The sequence below is a fragment of the Camelus ferus genome, chromosome 13 (assembly GCF_009834535.1).
Source record: "Camelus ferus isolate YT-003-E chromosome 13, BCGSAC_Cfer_1.0, whole genome shotgun sequence".
Lineage (NCBI taxonomy): Eukaryota > Metazoa > Chordata > Mammalia > Artiodactyla > Camelidae > Camelus > Camelus ferus.
This window is the reverse complement of record NC_045708.1, coordinates 11,350,477-11,366,650: the sequence shown is the minus strand read 5'-3', so window position 1 is coordinate 11,366,650 and position 16,174 is coordinate 11,350,477. Positions and strand designations below refer to the sequence as shown.

Sequence of the window (16,174 nt, the reverse complement as noted above, 5' to 3'; positions counted from 1 at the left end):
CCTCGAAATCAGCTCCAGGCTGCACAAGTTTTTACCTCTTTGACAGAAGGCCACCTTGCCTCCCAATTACAGGATACACTCAGTGACCACCAGGAGCCTATCAAAAGTTACCAGCATCTCCCTGGGTCTGTGTGTCAGAACACAGGCCTTCCCTCTTCTCCACCCACATTCCTTCCAAGTTCCCACTACCCAGGAGCAGCTGGGCTCTTGGCCATTTCCTAATTTGGGCTGCCTCAAGGAGGCCGCTGGGGTCAGGAGTCTAGGTGTGTCTCAGCTCTGGGCACTTGTGAGCCTCAACCTTCTTACTCAGAGGTGCACCCCGTCCCAGGGCTCTCATCTCCGCAGCAGACCACCTACTACCCAAATATGCATCCCCTCCAGCCTGTCACGTCCTTCTTATAACCTCTGCCTTCTCACACCTCTGTTCCTGTCTCTTCTACCAAGGACAACTCAGTCATACATGCTGAATTATCTGAACAGGCCCTGTCCTGGCTTCAGAGCTGGAAGGGTCTGGAATGGGATAGGGGCTGGCTGCTTCAGGCCCCCACTGGGTGTCATCCTGCACCTCAGCCTCCACAAGCCACAAACTGACCCCTGTGGCGGCACCTTCCTGTGCCCAGTGGCCAAGGCCAACATGGTGCCCCTCATTGTCAATATTTCAGTCCACAAACATTAGTCAGCTCAATCCCTTTCTCTCCAGCGCTCTGGGCAGCCCCAGCAGGGGTCTTCATCCACCCTCCCCAGGGGCACCTCCATCCAATGAGCCAGGATGGCCTCCTTCACTCCCACTCCTGACCACTCCTCACTGAGGCATCCGTGCCAAGGCTCCCATCACCCACCCACCAATGCCTTGCCATTCTGGCCCGGCAGGCAGCCAGGTCCCCCATCCCACTCCCTCAGCATCTTCGCACTGTAATACTGATCCGATTGTTGGGAAGTTGAGATGGATGTCAGGCTGTATCTGGTTTCCCGGTTTGCTCAGGAAGCTCCCTCTCCCCCCTTTTCCCTTGCTTCGAAAACCCCTCCTTTAAGAAGGCTCTGGTCTGGGACCCTGGGCTGGGTTAGGGCACCCACTGGTCCTGGGCTCCCGCCACCTCCCGCCCCCGCCCCTATGATAGCTCCACATTTGTATGATCTGCCCCGCAGGGCTAGGGGTTCCCAGCGGGGAGACGGGCCCCGTGTCCTGGCGCCGGGCAGCTGGGGGCCCACTGAAAGTATGTTGAATGAAAGAACGAGCAAATCAACCATGGAAAGGCGGAAACTGGCAACTCCTGACCTCATCCCGACCACTGGGCGGGGGGCGGAAAATAGCTGGGGGCGTGGCCACGTTTGACGGACTGGCCCACAGCCCACTGCGAGAGGAGGCCGAAGGGCCGCCCCGCCCACCGGCGGCAGGATAAAGGCAGAGCGTGGGGCCGTGGCCTGTGCGGCCAGCGGGGGGGGCTCTTTTGCGGCAGGTGCTTCGGCCGAACCCCGAAGAGCGAGGTCGTGCACGGGACCGGACACAGGGAAGATGCTGCGCGAGCGGACCGTGCGGCTGCAGTACGGGAGCCGCGTCGAGGCGGTGTACGTGCTGGGCACTCACCTCTGGACCGATGTCTACAGGTGAGCCAGGTCGCTGCGCCGCCCTGAGACCCCCTTCGACCCCCTGGGCTTTTCCCGAAATCCGAGCCACAGAAATCCTGAGACCTTCCCCGGATCGGGGACACGCACAGCCCGAGTTGTCCCTCATCTGAGCCCCCGCGCCCAGAAATCCTAAGAACCTCTCCCAGAAATCTGACAGCCCCCAAACCCTGTGTCAGACTCCCGGAAATCCAGAGACCCTCCCAGACACCCTGACACAGCCCCAGCTCCCTCGCTACTCCTTTCTCAGACCCCTGCCCCTTCACCACACTCTTCCGACTGCCTGACCCTCTCCATCCCCTCAGGACGACCTCAGCACCCCAGCAGCTTCCTGGCCATCCTCTCCTCTTTCCCTTCCCCGCTCTCCCCTCAGCACCTGCCTAATGCGGTCCCTTCCCTCAGACCCTACTGGCTCACCACTCACCTCAGCCTAGCCCCTCGCCCCACCCCCCAGATCAGCTGAGCTTTCCTTCAGGACTTGCTGAGGACTGGGGCAGGGCCAGAGGGGAGCTGCCCTGGGGCAGAGCCTGGCCCTGGGGGTTGCTCACTGGCCGTGAGTTCCATGTCCCCAGATGCCTTCCCCGACTTCACCCTGGGGTCAGGGAGGGACCTTGTTACACCAAATGGAGGGTGTGGAGGTAGGGTCTTTTATCAGAAGAGCTCTCTTGATTCAGGACCCTTTCCCACCCACCCTTTTCTCCTGTCCATGAACTTTGGTGGGGTGCAGGATTTCTGGGACAGCAGACATAGGGTGGGGGAATTGAAGTCAGAGCGCCACCACTATCCCCAGCCCCCAGGAAGCAGCCAAGTCTAACGATCCACCTCCCTATGGTGCGGGGGGGGGGGGGGGGGAGAGGCCTGGCAAAGGTGTGGCTTGTGTGAGTGAACAGTTGGAGAGTCCAGGGTGGGATCCTGCAACCCTCTATTCCAAGCATCTGAAATGTTCCCCACTGCCAGCGTGGGAGGGGTCAGTGCTGAGAGGAGGGAGCATGCTTGACTCAAGGGTGGGACCCCATGCTGTTACCTTTGAGCAGGTCCCCTAGACCGCTCTGTGCCTTGAGCTAAGCTGGAGGTGCCAAAGTGGCTTATTGTCCCCAAATCGTTTTGTCATCTGGAGCACCCTGCTCTCCCAGGCCCCCACCAAACCGCATCCCTGTGTCTTCCCATACACCCTCCCCAGCGCATTCTCTCTGTCACCTCCAGCGGCCCTGGCAATCCTGCTAGGCTGGTCCCTTGCCACCTCCTTAGCAGGCACTGGCCTTCCCCGAGAGCAAAGGGTCGGTTACTGTGCAGACCAGGGACCTTCTCCACTCATTGGCTCCTGGCCTCAGTTGTCCACATGTAAACCTCAGGGCTGGTTTCTGAGGGTCATAACACAGAAGAGGAGTGTGGTCCAGGCCTCAGTGGCCCGGGAGAGCTCCCCTCCCTTCCCCACCCCCAGTCCTAGACTGGGCACTGCCAGGAAGTGGGCCAGAAGCCAGGACGGTCAGGTCTCTAAGCCTCAGCTGTCAACATACCCGCCTGTTTGTTCACTGGGGCACTTTTAGTGCAGCCTAAAAGGCTGGCGTGGTGCCTCCAGTAGGGGGTGATGAGTAAAGAAAGGGTTCAGACCCGGGCCCCCTCCCCATCCTCTGTCCTGGCAGAGAGGCCCAGCCCCCGTGGGGGCGGTGTGGACTCATCTCCCCTCTGGCAGGGGCAGAGGTGTGATGATCCATTTCGTCCTTTCTCAGTCACAGTGACCCTCCTGCACCTGCACTTCACTTAAGACTCTCCACCACCCCCAAGAGAAGCAGTGCCTTCTAGACCTACAGGGTCCAGCAGAAATAGAATGCAAGCCACAAATAGAGCCACACGTGTAATTGTTAATTTTCTAGTAGCCACATCTTTAAGGTTAAAATAAACAGGAGAAATTAATTTCAATAATGTATTTTATTTAATCCAATAGAACCCAAATAGTATCATTTCTATATGTAGTGAATATCAGAATTATTAATGAGATCATTTACATCATGTGAAGTGTTTGAAATTCAATGCTGTATATTTATAGCACATCTCTATGTGGACTCACTGCATTTCAGGTGCTCAGTAGCCACAGGTGGCTGGTGGCCACTGTGTGTACTGAACAGCGCAGGTCTGGAGCAGGGCTTCTCAGCCTCGGCACTACCACATTTGAGCCCAGATAAAACTTTGTTATCAGGGACTGTCCTGTGCATCGTAGGATGTTTAGCAGCATCCCTGGCTTCTAACCCCTGGATGCCAGTAACAACCCCCCAGTTGTAACAACCAGAAATGCCTCCAGACAATGCCAGCTGTCCCTGGTAGGACAGATCACCCCCAGTTGAGACCCACTGGGCTAGTGGAAGGAAGCCCCTTCTGGAACTAAGGAGCCGGGGCTCCGCGCTATTGGTACTCCTGACAGCTGTAGTGGGGAGACTCCGGTCAATATTAGCAGCGGGAGGTAACAGCACTTCCAAACCAAGTGCATTGTCTCTTCTCTTCCTCCCACAGACCTTGGAAGTCATCCTAGGAGCCTCCCATTTTGCAGGTGAGGAAAGTGAGGCTCAGAGAGGTGAAACCATTTGCCTGATGTCACATAGGACTCAGGTCCAGTTCTGTCTGACTCAGAACTCATGCTCTTAATCTGTACGATAGCCTGTGAGACCCTAAAACGAGCAGGTTGGACTGGAGGGCCTGTCACCCTCCACCCAGGCCATGAGCCCACTGCCCCCAGAGACCTCACCCACCCCCCATCAACCTTCCGCTTCCCACCGAGACCTTCCCCACCCAGAGGAACTGACTAGTCAGACACACATCCTGACTCATGACCCCATGTGATGCCCCAGGGTCTCCAATCTCCAAGGAGACACCAAGCGACAAGGCCTGGTGGACCCTGGGTCCAGTTAGTAAGGCAGTGGTGTCTTTTTTTTAAATTTATTAATAGCTTTTCTTAAAATTGAAGTGTAGTAATTCTACAATGTTGCATCAACTTGTGGTGTACAGCCTAATGTTTCATTCATATGTATACAAACATATGTTTGTTTTCATATTCTTTTTCATTATAAGTTACTACAAGATATTGAATATAGTTCCCTGTGTATACAGTAGAAGTTTGTTGTATATGTATTTTTAAATAGTAGTTAGTATCTGCAAATCTCAAACTCCCAGTTTATCCCTTCCTACCCTTTTCCCCCGTAGTAACCACAAGTCTGTTTTCTATGTCTGTCAGTCTGTCTCTGTTTTATAAATAAGTTCATTTGTGCCTTTTTTTTTTTAGATTCCACATATAAGTAATATCATATGGTATTTTTCTTTCTCTTTCTGGATTACTTCATTTAGAATAATAATCTCCAGGTCATCCACGTTGTTGCAAATGGCATTATTTTTTTATGGATGAGTAAGTAGTATTCCATTGTATAAATACACCACAACTTCTTTATCCAGTCATCTGTTGATGGACATTTAGATGGTTTCCATGTCTTGGCTATTGTAAATAGCTGCTATGAACATTGGGGTGCATGTGTCTTTTCAAATTAGAGTAGGGGGTGGTATCTTGACCCCTCACTCCTGAGTCACAAAGGTGAACAGATCTCAACACCCACCCCCTTTCCAAGGGCTCTGGGCCCCCTTTCCTGAGATGTACACACGCTTCCTTCCCCTCCAAACACACAGACAGGGCCTTGCCTGCCCCTTCCTCAGCAGGCCCTGTGGGTCACCACCCTCTCCTAGCAAAACTGGCCCTTTGGGGATGGATACCCTGACCCAGCCACACTCTGAGTGCTGGTATCCAGCAAGCTATAAATAGATGCGCAGAAACAAGGAAGTAGGATTTTTTTTTCTAGAGATTTACTTTGTGATAGTTGTTAAGGATACTTGCTTGTTCCTCCCACCTCTCTCCGTGTCCTTATCTTGAATCTGGCACAAGTACATCCTGTCTACACACTCTCCCCCGACGGCCCCTCTAGCTGGCAGCTGCTTCTTCACTAGGGCTGACCTGGGTCCCCATCTGATTCTGGCTTGAAGTTGGAGAGACGGGACGGAATGAGTGGCATCCCATGTTGGTTTCCCCTCCCCACTTACCCCTGCCAGGCACCCCCAGAGCCTGGAGGGATTGGAGGAAGGGCAGCGTTGGAGTAAATTAACGGAGGATCGGACTCTGCCCAGCTCTCCCCCGACCCACAAACAAAGCTGGGCAGACAGCTTCTCCTATCCCTCCCTCGGTTTATGCATCTATCCAGGAGGGTGAAATTTCTCCATTGGGCAGCTCTCCCCTTCTCCCTAGTGGAGAGAGGTCAGGACCAGTATCTTGAAGTCTTCAGGAGCTTCAGGGCAGAGATGATATTAACAACTATCTCTTGCCTCTGCAGAACTTTCTTCTGCTTATGTTTGAATTCGTGATGAGCCCATGAGGTAGGCTGTCGGGGTGATCCCCTGCCCCTTTCTCTGAGATACCCCAACCAGTTAGAAAAGGCTAACCAGCCTTTTCTCCTGGCAGAGCCTTCCCCATCACTCTCTGGCAGAAGACAGGAAAGGGGGTACCAGGGCGGGAGATCCTAGATGTCAGCACAGTAAAGTGCTGGGTAAACAGGGCACAGGACAGTTGTGTATCCTGCCTTGGGGGAGAGCCTGGAGGATCTAAATTCATCCCCACCTCACTCCCAGACTTCCTCTCTCCGACTCATGGTTGGTGTGAGTGTTTTAGAAAGTATCCCTAGGACAAAGGCCAGGGAGGGTCTGCTCACGGCCCAGGTAGAGGGTGGAATGGACACAGGGCCGGTTTGAAGTAATGGGGACTTGGGATGCCATGGTCTCCCCTCCCCATAGGATGCCAGGCCCCGCCTCACTGATCCCATCTCCTGCTGACTCCCCTGCACACCCCAAACTCCAGCCACATTGGTTTTGTGGATGCTTTTGGCCCTTGAGGGCACCAAGCTCATCCCCACCTCAGGGCCTTTGCAGGCGCTGTTCCCTCTGACTGGAGCACTGTTCTCCAGACCTCTGCAAGCCTGGCGTTTCATCCATCAAGTCTCAGCTCACATCACCTCCTCCAAGCAGCTTTCTTGACTCCCCCCATTTCATGGTACCCTACCCCAAGCCCCACCAGGCACTCTCTACCTCATCACTATTGTCTTTTTTTTTTTCAGATCTCATTATTTACTTAATATTACAAGCTAACATTTATTGAATACTTATTCTGTACCAGGCAGCCTTTGGGCACCTTGCACACTCAGCTCGTGTGTATTTAATAATTTACACGTGTTCAAACCTCACAACAACTTTATGAGTTAGGTACTATTATTGGGGAAACTGAGGTAAAGAATGTTTGTCCAAGATGGCACAGCTGGTAGATGGTGGCGGTGCAGAGCCCAGGCCCCTGATCGCTCGGCTGGGCTGCCTTCAGGGACTCGTGTTTTAGGCGTGACCTCCTCCATGCTCGCTGCCTTCCTCGTTCCCATGAACGTCTTGCCCTCAGGTCACTGAAGGGCTCCTTGGTTAGGTGAATGAATGGATGAATGTGGCCAGGGATGCCTGTGGACTGGCCTGTTGTTGGGCTGAGCTCTCCACCCCCAGCCTCAAGGGATGGGTACCACTGGACAGGCCCATGGAAGGTCAAGAGCAGATGGCCGAGCTTGGCCAGAGCAGCACGTATTCTCCAGAGAATGACAGTAAGTGGAATTCAGGGCAGGTCAGGTGGCCCATAAATTAGAACAACACCCAGAGCCTTCAACCCTAAACAGGAGGCCCAGCCAGGAGCCGCTCCAGGGCTCAGGTTTCAGGCTAGTTCCCAGGGCATGGCAGGGTCCAAAGGAACACCCGGCACCCTGTGGCTTGAGCCCACAGCCCCCTGCACAGCTGGGGTCCCTGAGAGCCTTCCTTCCCTACTCACAGAGCCCTGAGTCAGGTGGAACATGGTGGCAGGGGTTCACCCAAGTGCCCACCCCCAGCTGGACAGGCACACCTGTTAAACTTTGGGGGAGGCCAGTTTTCAGAGGCAGCTCTGTCCAGCCCAGCCATGCCAGGCCCTGTGCCCCAGGCTTTGGCTGGCCTAAGCCTGCTTCTCTTGGTCACTCACCCAAAAGCCCAGGGCAGGAAGCCAGCCTTTTGTGTCCCCTCTTTGGCCCTCTGATCCCCACCTGCAAAATAAGTAGGGAACTCTAGAGGTTCCTAGGGGCTTCTCATCTGATCCTCTCCTGAGCCAGGCCTGACACTCCTCCTCACCACCAAGTGTCCCTACCCGGAGGACCTTTAGAGAGGACTGTAACCTCTGGATCCTCTCCCTGGAAGGGAGCAGCCAGGCTGGGAGCTCAGAAAGTTTGAGTTTACCCCACACTCTACCTGTTACAGTCTTTCCCTGAGACTTGGAGCAAGTTCTTGCCCTCTGCGGGCCTCAACATGCTCATCTGCAAAATGGGATAATATTAAATACAGGCCTCATGGGGTTATGGACTGAGATCAGGTGGCCCAAGGACTTGGAACAAAGCCTAGTACATAAGACTGAATAAGTAGTTATAGTATGAATTAGTATTGGGTTTATCATAATAGGATTAAAACAAATAATGAGCTATGGCTTCAAAGCATTTACAATGTTCAGGGGAGAGAAATGTTGGATAAGTGTTGTTTGAGGCACCCACAAAGGGTGAGAGAGAAGAATCCGGGCTGATGGAATCAGGAAAGACTTCTTGGCCGAGGTGGCAACCTAGCTAAGGGATGGACAGGGGTTCTCAGTGTGACCAGGACATGCCATGCAGCAGCACAAGTACTGGCAAGAAAGTTGGGACATGTGGGGGCAGAAAGGGCATAGTTTCCATGGCCTGGAGTGCAAAACTAGAGCACTGATAAGCTTAACCTGGGGCTTTGAATGCCAGGCTCAGGCATTAGACTTTGTTCTGCAGGCAGTGGGGAGTCATTGAAGGTGTTTGGGGAGGGAGTGACAGTGGATTAGATTGTTTCTTCCCTAAGGAGAGGGCCCCTGGGCAGCTGGAAGCACCAATGCCTAGCGAGGGTGGCTGCTGAGCTTACGAGGCTCAGGAGAAGGTGGTCTGAAAACAGACCTCATCGTTTGTCTTCAGTGATCCCTGTCCAGGCCAGTGACCCACCTCAGGGCTCTGGCCACCACAACTCCAGGCAGCTCCTGGAGGGTGCTCGCCATAGGATTGCATGCCAGGTTGGCATCCACGAACCCCCTCAGATTCCTGCAAAGACCCAAGGACAGGATGTCACACCCAGGCTGCCAGGAGCTGAGTTCACTGTGGAGTAAGCCCCACTGGTGTTAATGAGGCCCAGGGCAGTCGGACAAGCAGAGAGAGCCAGATGCCAGCAAGTAGCAGGCACATTGTGCCTTCAAGTCTGGGGCTGAGTGAGTGTCCCAGCCCTGACAAGCCAAGCTGGGGACCCTCCCCACTGACTAAGAGAAGACCAGAGAGGCTGACTTAGTTCCCAGAGGCTACACAGCACTTGTGGGGCTGAGCAGATGTTAGGTCACAATGCCCAGCATTCCCATTCTACATCTGATACTCCTTCTACATCTGATACAATCTTGCTCAAAGTTCCTTTGTTTGACCCCAACCAAGTGGCCATCTCTCTCCATTTCCACGGCCGCCACTGGGTCCCACTCAACCAGCATCGCTCACTTGGACAGCTGCAGCCAACTTCTCCCTGGTTCTCCTTTTCTCACTGTTGCTATCTGGAATCCATTCCCCACCCTGTGCCCTGGGTGATTTGTCTGCAGTGCAAAAATGATCATGTCTCCCTTGCCCAGAGCTTCAGTGCCCTCGGGGGAAAGGCCAGCTCTCGCCTTGACCTGGGTCATCTCCACCCACCACTCTCCCTCCTCCTCGCTTATAAACTCCAGCCACATTAACCTCCTTCCAGTTTCTTGAGCATGCTGGGCTAAGGTCTACCCCAGGCCATTGCCCAAGATGTCCTTGCCGCTTGGAAATCCCTGCTCCTCTTCCCTCCTCGCTTTGTCCAATTCAGTGGTTCCCTGGACCAACAGCCACAGCATCACCTGGGAGCTTGTTAGCAATGCAGTTTCCTCCCACCGTATCTGTATATCAAATCATCATGTTATACACTTTAAATACACACAGTTATATCTGACAGTTGTTCCTCAGTAAAGCTGGGGTGGGGAAAGAAATGCAGTTTCTCAGCACCCACCCCAGATCTGCTGAATCAGAAATTCCGGGGGTAGCCCGACAACCTGTATCTTAAATGGCCTTTCAGGTGACAGTGATGCACACTGGAAGTTAAGAACCACTGGTCTAATTAATTTTCATCTGTCGTTTAGAGTGTAAAATTTAAACCGCAACTCTAATGCCATTTCCTCCAGGAATCCTTTCTTGACCTCCAGGCCAGGGCCTCTTAGCAATCCATACTTCTCCTTTATAGCAATTATCACAGCTGTAATCACACAATTAATTGTGTAATCCATTGAAAGTCTCCCTCTTCCACTAGAATATGTGCTCCATGGGCCACAGGAACATTTTATCTCTTTTGCCCTGCCCCAGCACCTAGTATATGCCTGGCACATAGTAGGTGCTCAATAAATGCATGTTGGGTGAATGAATGACCACATAAGCAAGCCCCCTCTTCCAGCCCTTCCTGCCTTAAGCTATACTCATTGTGTGCCTATGCTAAAGCAGGTGCTAAAACAAAAATAAAATAAAATCTCTACTTTCAAGGAGCTAACTGTCACAAGGGAAGATAAATATGGATGGAGACAAACTGATCTGGTTGGGTCTTCAAAGAGGGATGGGCAGTTGCCAGGCAGAGAAGTCAGGGAACAGTATGCAGGTAAAAGGAACAGCATATGCAAATGAATGGTGAGATGAAGCAACACAGGGAGTTGAGGCAGGGAGGAGATGCAGGAAAGGAGGCCGGAGAGTCGAGTTAAGATGCGGTGGCTGAATTCCACTGGGTGAAGACCAGGCTACAGAGTTGGATTTTATTGTGTGGTAAGCAGTCAGGGGCCACTGAATATTTTCAAGCAGGCAAGTAAGCTGATTTCATTTTGTTAAACCACTCTGGTAATACAGTTTGGGAAACCAAGAAGGGTGGGTTCATTCATTCATTCATTCCCAAATTATATATTGAGCATGGCCATGTCCTGAGCACTGGGCTGCAGTGGAGGGCCGAGCAGACGTGGTCCCAGCCTGTCCTTCTGTTCACATATCTTTAATCTCTTTCCCATAAGCAGGAGACCATGGCCACCACCATCCCTGCTTTATTTCCCTCTATTCCTCCCTGGGCCCCTCCCTGCAGCCTCCAGGAACATTTGAGGTGCCGGCGGCCCCTGGCTCTTCGGTTTCTGTGGGGGGTTCTGAGAGGTTCTTTCTGGGGAGGGAGGCAGCCAGCAGGATCTGCAGGGGACAATGGGTGCCTTTGTTGCTTCAGCCAGGGCCTCTCTAAGAATAGCTGTTTACTCAGCTCAGAGCAGGACTGGTGCTGGGATGGGAGGGTGTGGGGCCCCAGAGCTCCAGTGTGGGCGGGGCATTAGCTAACCCCCATCCTCTGGGGCCTCCTCCAGTTTCTCACTGGCTCAGAGGGATGAAGTTGGCGGGAAGCATCATTTACAACAACTACTGTCAGAGTCGGGGCCTTAAAAGATCATCCTGCCCCATGAATTTATAAAGTTTTTTTTTTTCTAAATAGAGTTGTATGCAGAAACCCAATATATACAAGCGGATGGAATAACAGTGCCTCCCTCCCACCCCTTTGCCCAGGCCTGCCCTCTCTGTGCTCCCCAGACTCCAACCACCTCTGACCTGGTCCCATCCTCTCATTTCACACTTGATGAAACTGAGAGAGGACAAGCACCTTGCCCCAGGCCATCCAGCAGGTTGATGGTCAAAGCCAGGACTTGCACAAGAGGAATGTTTCCCAGACCTGAGCCCATGGTTGTCCAGACTCTCATGATTTTACCAAAACCATATTCCAATATTGACTTAAAATTTTTTAAACCAACTCATATTTTCTTAGAACTTTAAGTGGAGATCTTATAATATTACTGTAAATGGCAAGCCTTTATCCATTGCCATAAAAAGATAACACATTTAATTAATACATAAGTCCAATTTCAATTTGTGCATCCTAAAAGCTAGGCCATGCCCTAGGGGCTTACAATCCAGAGGAGAGCAGACACCCTGTGGCAACACCATGAGGCAAAATGCAGGCACCATCCTGAGGAATGAGAGACAAGGCCTGAGGGTCAGGAGGGATGGACAGTCATCCTGCACCTTATAGGTCAACAAATGGACACTTCAGAGGTGCAAGGGACACACTAAAGTCGCCATCAGTGCGTCAGTGACAGATGAACCCAAACCTTCTGCACATGTGCACCTGATCCAGGCGTTTCTGTCCGGACTCTGTGCCTCTCCTGATGATGGACGTGAACGGAGGGCAGCAGACCACAGCCAACAAGTGTCCAGCCTCAGATCAACCCAGTGTCCCCATGATGGGCTGAGGAGTTAGAAGGGCACAGGCGAGAAACAGAGTGGTGCTGGAGCTTCTTTTACGAGTTCCTTTCCCAGCACTGGCCATGGGCTGCCAGACGCTCGTCCACTCTCTCCTGCCAGTGCCCGAGACCAGTGGTCTTTGCCAGTAACCCCTGAAGCATCCCTGTGGCCTGGATCAGAGGCCCTGCCTGGTGGCCTCTACAAACTCCTACTCAGGGCCTTGGCCATCCCATCCCAGGGCTCTAAGCACCACAGTGCACCCCTGCACATCTAGACCAGTGGTTCTCAAACTGTGGCCCCTGGACCAGCAACACCAACAGTTCCTGGAAGCATGGTAGACATGCAGATTCTCAGGCCCCACTCTAGGCTTGCTGAGTCTGAAACCCTGGGAAGGAACCCAGCCATCCGTGTTTTGACAAGCCCTCTGGGTAATGCTGCTGCTGCCAGTCCTAACTTTGAGAACCGCTGATCTGAAGCTCTCGTTCAGCCCTGGCCACTGCTCACAACTTCAGCGGCCCCAGCCGTGCCTCCGTCATGCCAGCCAAACTCTCCGGGGCTAGGATCCACAAATCTGTAACCCTTAAAAAAAACACCTGAAGATTTAAACAGCACCCCCTGATGATTCTGATGCCCAGAGCCATTCTAGAACCCAAGAGCACCAGGCCTTCAAAATAGCAGGCATGCCTTTGAGGCAGACACTTGTCCCTACAGCTTAGTCCCAAAGCCAATGAGAATCCCACCTAAATCCCTCTGAGCACTCTTCAGCCTTTGGGAATCTTCAGACCAGGGGCTGGAGATCCAGTAAATCTGTCAGCCCTGTCTCCCTGTCCTTCCTGTTACCTCCCCTCAAGCCAGTATCTTTTTTTTTTAATTAGGTTTTTTTTTTATTACTGTCATCATTAGCCTCATTATTATATACAGGGAGATCTAACTTGAGACCATTCACTTGGGATACTGTAGACAAAGAAACATGGTCTCTAATAAAATACGGTATTCTGGCCTACTTTTTAGGGTCTGAGCCACAAAAGCATCACAAAATGTTGAGCTGTGTTTAAATGAAATCTTATTTTAAATTTGCACTTTAAAAACCCTGGAAGGAAAATCTAAGTTGAGATCTCAAACTTGTTACGGAGGGAATTATAAGGCCCTTTTACAATACACTCTAAAGTAAGAACATTAACTTGAAGATGAACCCACAGTGTTAGGTCCTTTTTTTTTTCAATTGAAGTGTAGTTGATTTACAATGTTGTGTTAGTTTCAGGTGTACGGCAAAGTGATTCAGTTTTATTTTATATATATATATATATATATATATATATATATATATGTATGTATGTATGTGTGTATATATTATATATATATTCTTTTTCAGATTCTTTTCCATTATAGGTTATTACAAGATATTTAATACAGTTCCCTGTGCTATACAGTAGGTCCTTGTTTATCTATTTTATATATAGTAGTGTGTTTATGTTAATCCCAAACTCCTAATTTATCTCTGTCCCCTTCCCCTTTGGTAACTATAAGTTTGTTTCCTATGTCTATGAGTCTGTTTCTGTTTTGTAAATAAATTCATTTGTATTATTTTTTAGATTCCACATATAGGTAATATCATATGATATTTGTCTTTCTCTGTCTGACTTACTGTACTTAGTGTGGTAATCTCCAAGTCCATCCATGTTGCTGTAAATGACATTATTTCATCCTTTTTATGGCTGGGTAATATTCCATTGTGTGTGTGTGTGTGTGTGTGTGTGTGTGTGTGTGTGTGTGTGTGTGTGTGTACACCACATCTTCTTTTTCCATTCATCTGTTGATGGACATTTAGGTTGCTTCCATTTCTTGGCTATTGTAAACAGTGCTACTATGAACATTGGGGTGTGTGTATCTTTTCAAATTAGAGTTTTTGCCTTTTCTGGATATATATGCCCAGGGGTAGATCATATGTTAAGTCTATTTTTAGTTTTTAGGGAACCTCCATACTGTCCTCCATAGTGGCTGCACCAATTTACATTCCCACCAACAGTGTAGGAGGGTTTCCTTTTCTCCACAGCCTCTCCGGCATTTATTATTTGTAGACTTTTTGATGATGGCCATTCTGACCAGTGTGAGGTGATACCTCACTGGAGTTTTGATTTGCATTTCTCTAATAATTAGCGATATTCAGCATCTTTTCATGTGCCTGTCGGCCATCTGTATGACTTCTTTAGAGAAATGTCTATTTAGGTCTTCTGCCCCATTTTTCAATTGGTTTGTTTGTTTGCTTGTTTTAACTTTTTTTAATTGAATGTTTACAATGTTTTGTTAATGTCTGCTGTACAGCAGGATTTTTTGGTTTTTTGATATTAAGTTGTATGAGCTGTTTGTATATTTTGGAAATTAATCCCTTGTCAGTCACATCGTTTGTAAATATTTTCTCCCATTCCATAGGCTGTCTTTTTGTTTTGTTTATGATTTCCTTTACTGTGTGAAAGCTTTTACATTTAATTAGGTCCTATTTATTTATTTTTGGTTTTGTTTCCTTTACTTTGGGAGACAGATCCAAAAAAATATTACCGTGATTTGTGTCAAGAGTGTTCTGCCTCTGTTTTCTTCTAGGAGTTTTGTAGTATCTGGTCTTACATTTAAGTCTTTAATCCATTTTGAGTTTATGTTTGTATGTGGTGTTAGAGAATGTGTTTGGGCTTCAGCACCTGAATTTGAGGAGACAGTCAGTCCTTAGCAGCCAGGTCAAACCGGTTAGTTCCCTGCTCTGAAATCTTGATGGCTTTTCAAGAATTCCAAAATTATTTCTTTCAATAGAACACCACTTCCCAAGGAATGACTCTCAGAGGGGAGAATTCCAAGCCATGAAAGCTGTGGCTGAAAAGAGGGGTCTTTATGTGAAAGAGCCAGCCCACCCTTACCCCTTTAAGACACAAGTTCCAGGCTCCATGCTGTATGCATACCCAGTGTTTAATGCCTGCCTCCTCACTGTCCGCTGAATTCTCCTGGCTTCCAGCTCAGACACTGGACAGGGGTTGGGAGACAGGGTTGTAGGCCTAGCACTGTCCTCGGAGCAAATTCATTCCTCTCTCTGGGCCTCAGTCCTCCACCACTACAGAACCATGTGGCTCCAAAGCTGGTTACCCATCAGAAGCACAAAAAAGCTTGTTAAGAATGCAGATTCCCCAGGTCCCACCCTGGAACATTCTGACTCAGTGGGTATAAGATTGGCTGAAGGAATCTGTATTTTTAACATGTGTGCCCTTCACTACCAGGTGATTACAGTACAGTTGGGTCCTTGGGGGCTCCCCTAGACCAGGAGGCCTGGGAGGGTCCTTGCAACATTGCCTCTCCAGGAGTTTCCTCCTGAAGCCCCTTGTCCTGCCTGCCCAGGGACCCCCATGACCTGTGTCCTCTCTCCCTACAGCGCAGCCCCAGCCGGGGCCCAAACTTTCAGCCTGAAGCACTCGCAGCGTGTGCGCGTGGAGGTGGTGCGTGATGGGCAAGCCGAGGAGGTAGCCACCAATGGCAAACAGCGCTGGGCCCTCTCCCCCAGCACCACACTGCGGCTCACCATGAGCCGGGCGAGCACTGAGGCCAGCAGCGACAAGGTACTGTGGCTGGGGACATGTCCCTCTGAGGGCCGTGGGAACCAGGGGCTGTGCATCAAGACAGGCTGGACCACTGCTGCCCAATAGAAGCAGAACTCGAGCCACGTGTGTCATTGTCCGTTTTCTAACAACCACATTAAAAGAGCAAAAAGACAGGTTGACTTAATTTTAATAATATCTTTTGCTTAACTCCATATATCAAAATATTATTTCAACATGACATCAATATAAAAAAAATTGATGAGATAGCTTACATCTTTTTTTCATATCAAGTCTAAATCTGGTGTGAATTTCACACTGTAGAACATCTCAATTCAGACTTGCCACATTTCAAGTGCTCAGTAAACACCTGTAGCCAGTGACTACCATATTAGACAGCCTGGTGTTAGACCCTGGAATGATGGCTTCATGGAAAGTTAAAATCATGGGCCGCTGAATGATGGACTATTAGAATCATTGGAAGTTACAGCCACAGACATCCTCCGTCTTATCGTGTATCAGATG

At 50.4% G+C, this 16,174-nt stretch overlaps 1 protein-coding gene across 1 annotated transcript in view; it reads left to right on the top strand.

The window, feature by feature from the left end:
* The first annotated feature begins 1,413 nt into the window (after positions 1 to 1,413).
* The window catches only part of PADI2 (peptidyl arginine deiminase 2), a 47,869-nt gene continuing 33,108 nt past the window's right edge, over positions 1,414 to 16,174 (top strand). The window contains exons 1-2 of the mRNA XM_014562260.2: positions 1,414 to 1,605; positions 15,487 to 15,670. Coding sequence (XP_014417746.1) covers positions 1,514 to 1,605; positions 15,487 to 15,670 — 276 coding nt within the window. The 5' untranslated portion in view covers positions 1,414 to 1,513. The remainder of the gene's footprint in view (positions 1,606 to 15,486; positions 15,671 to 16,174) is intronic.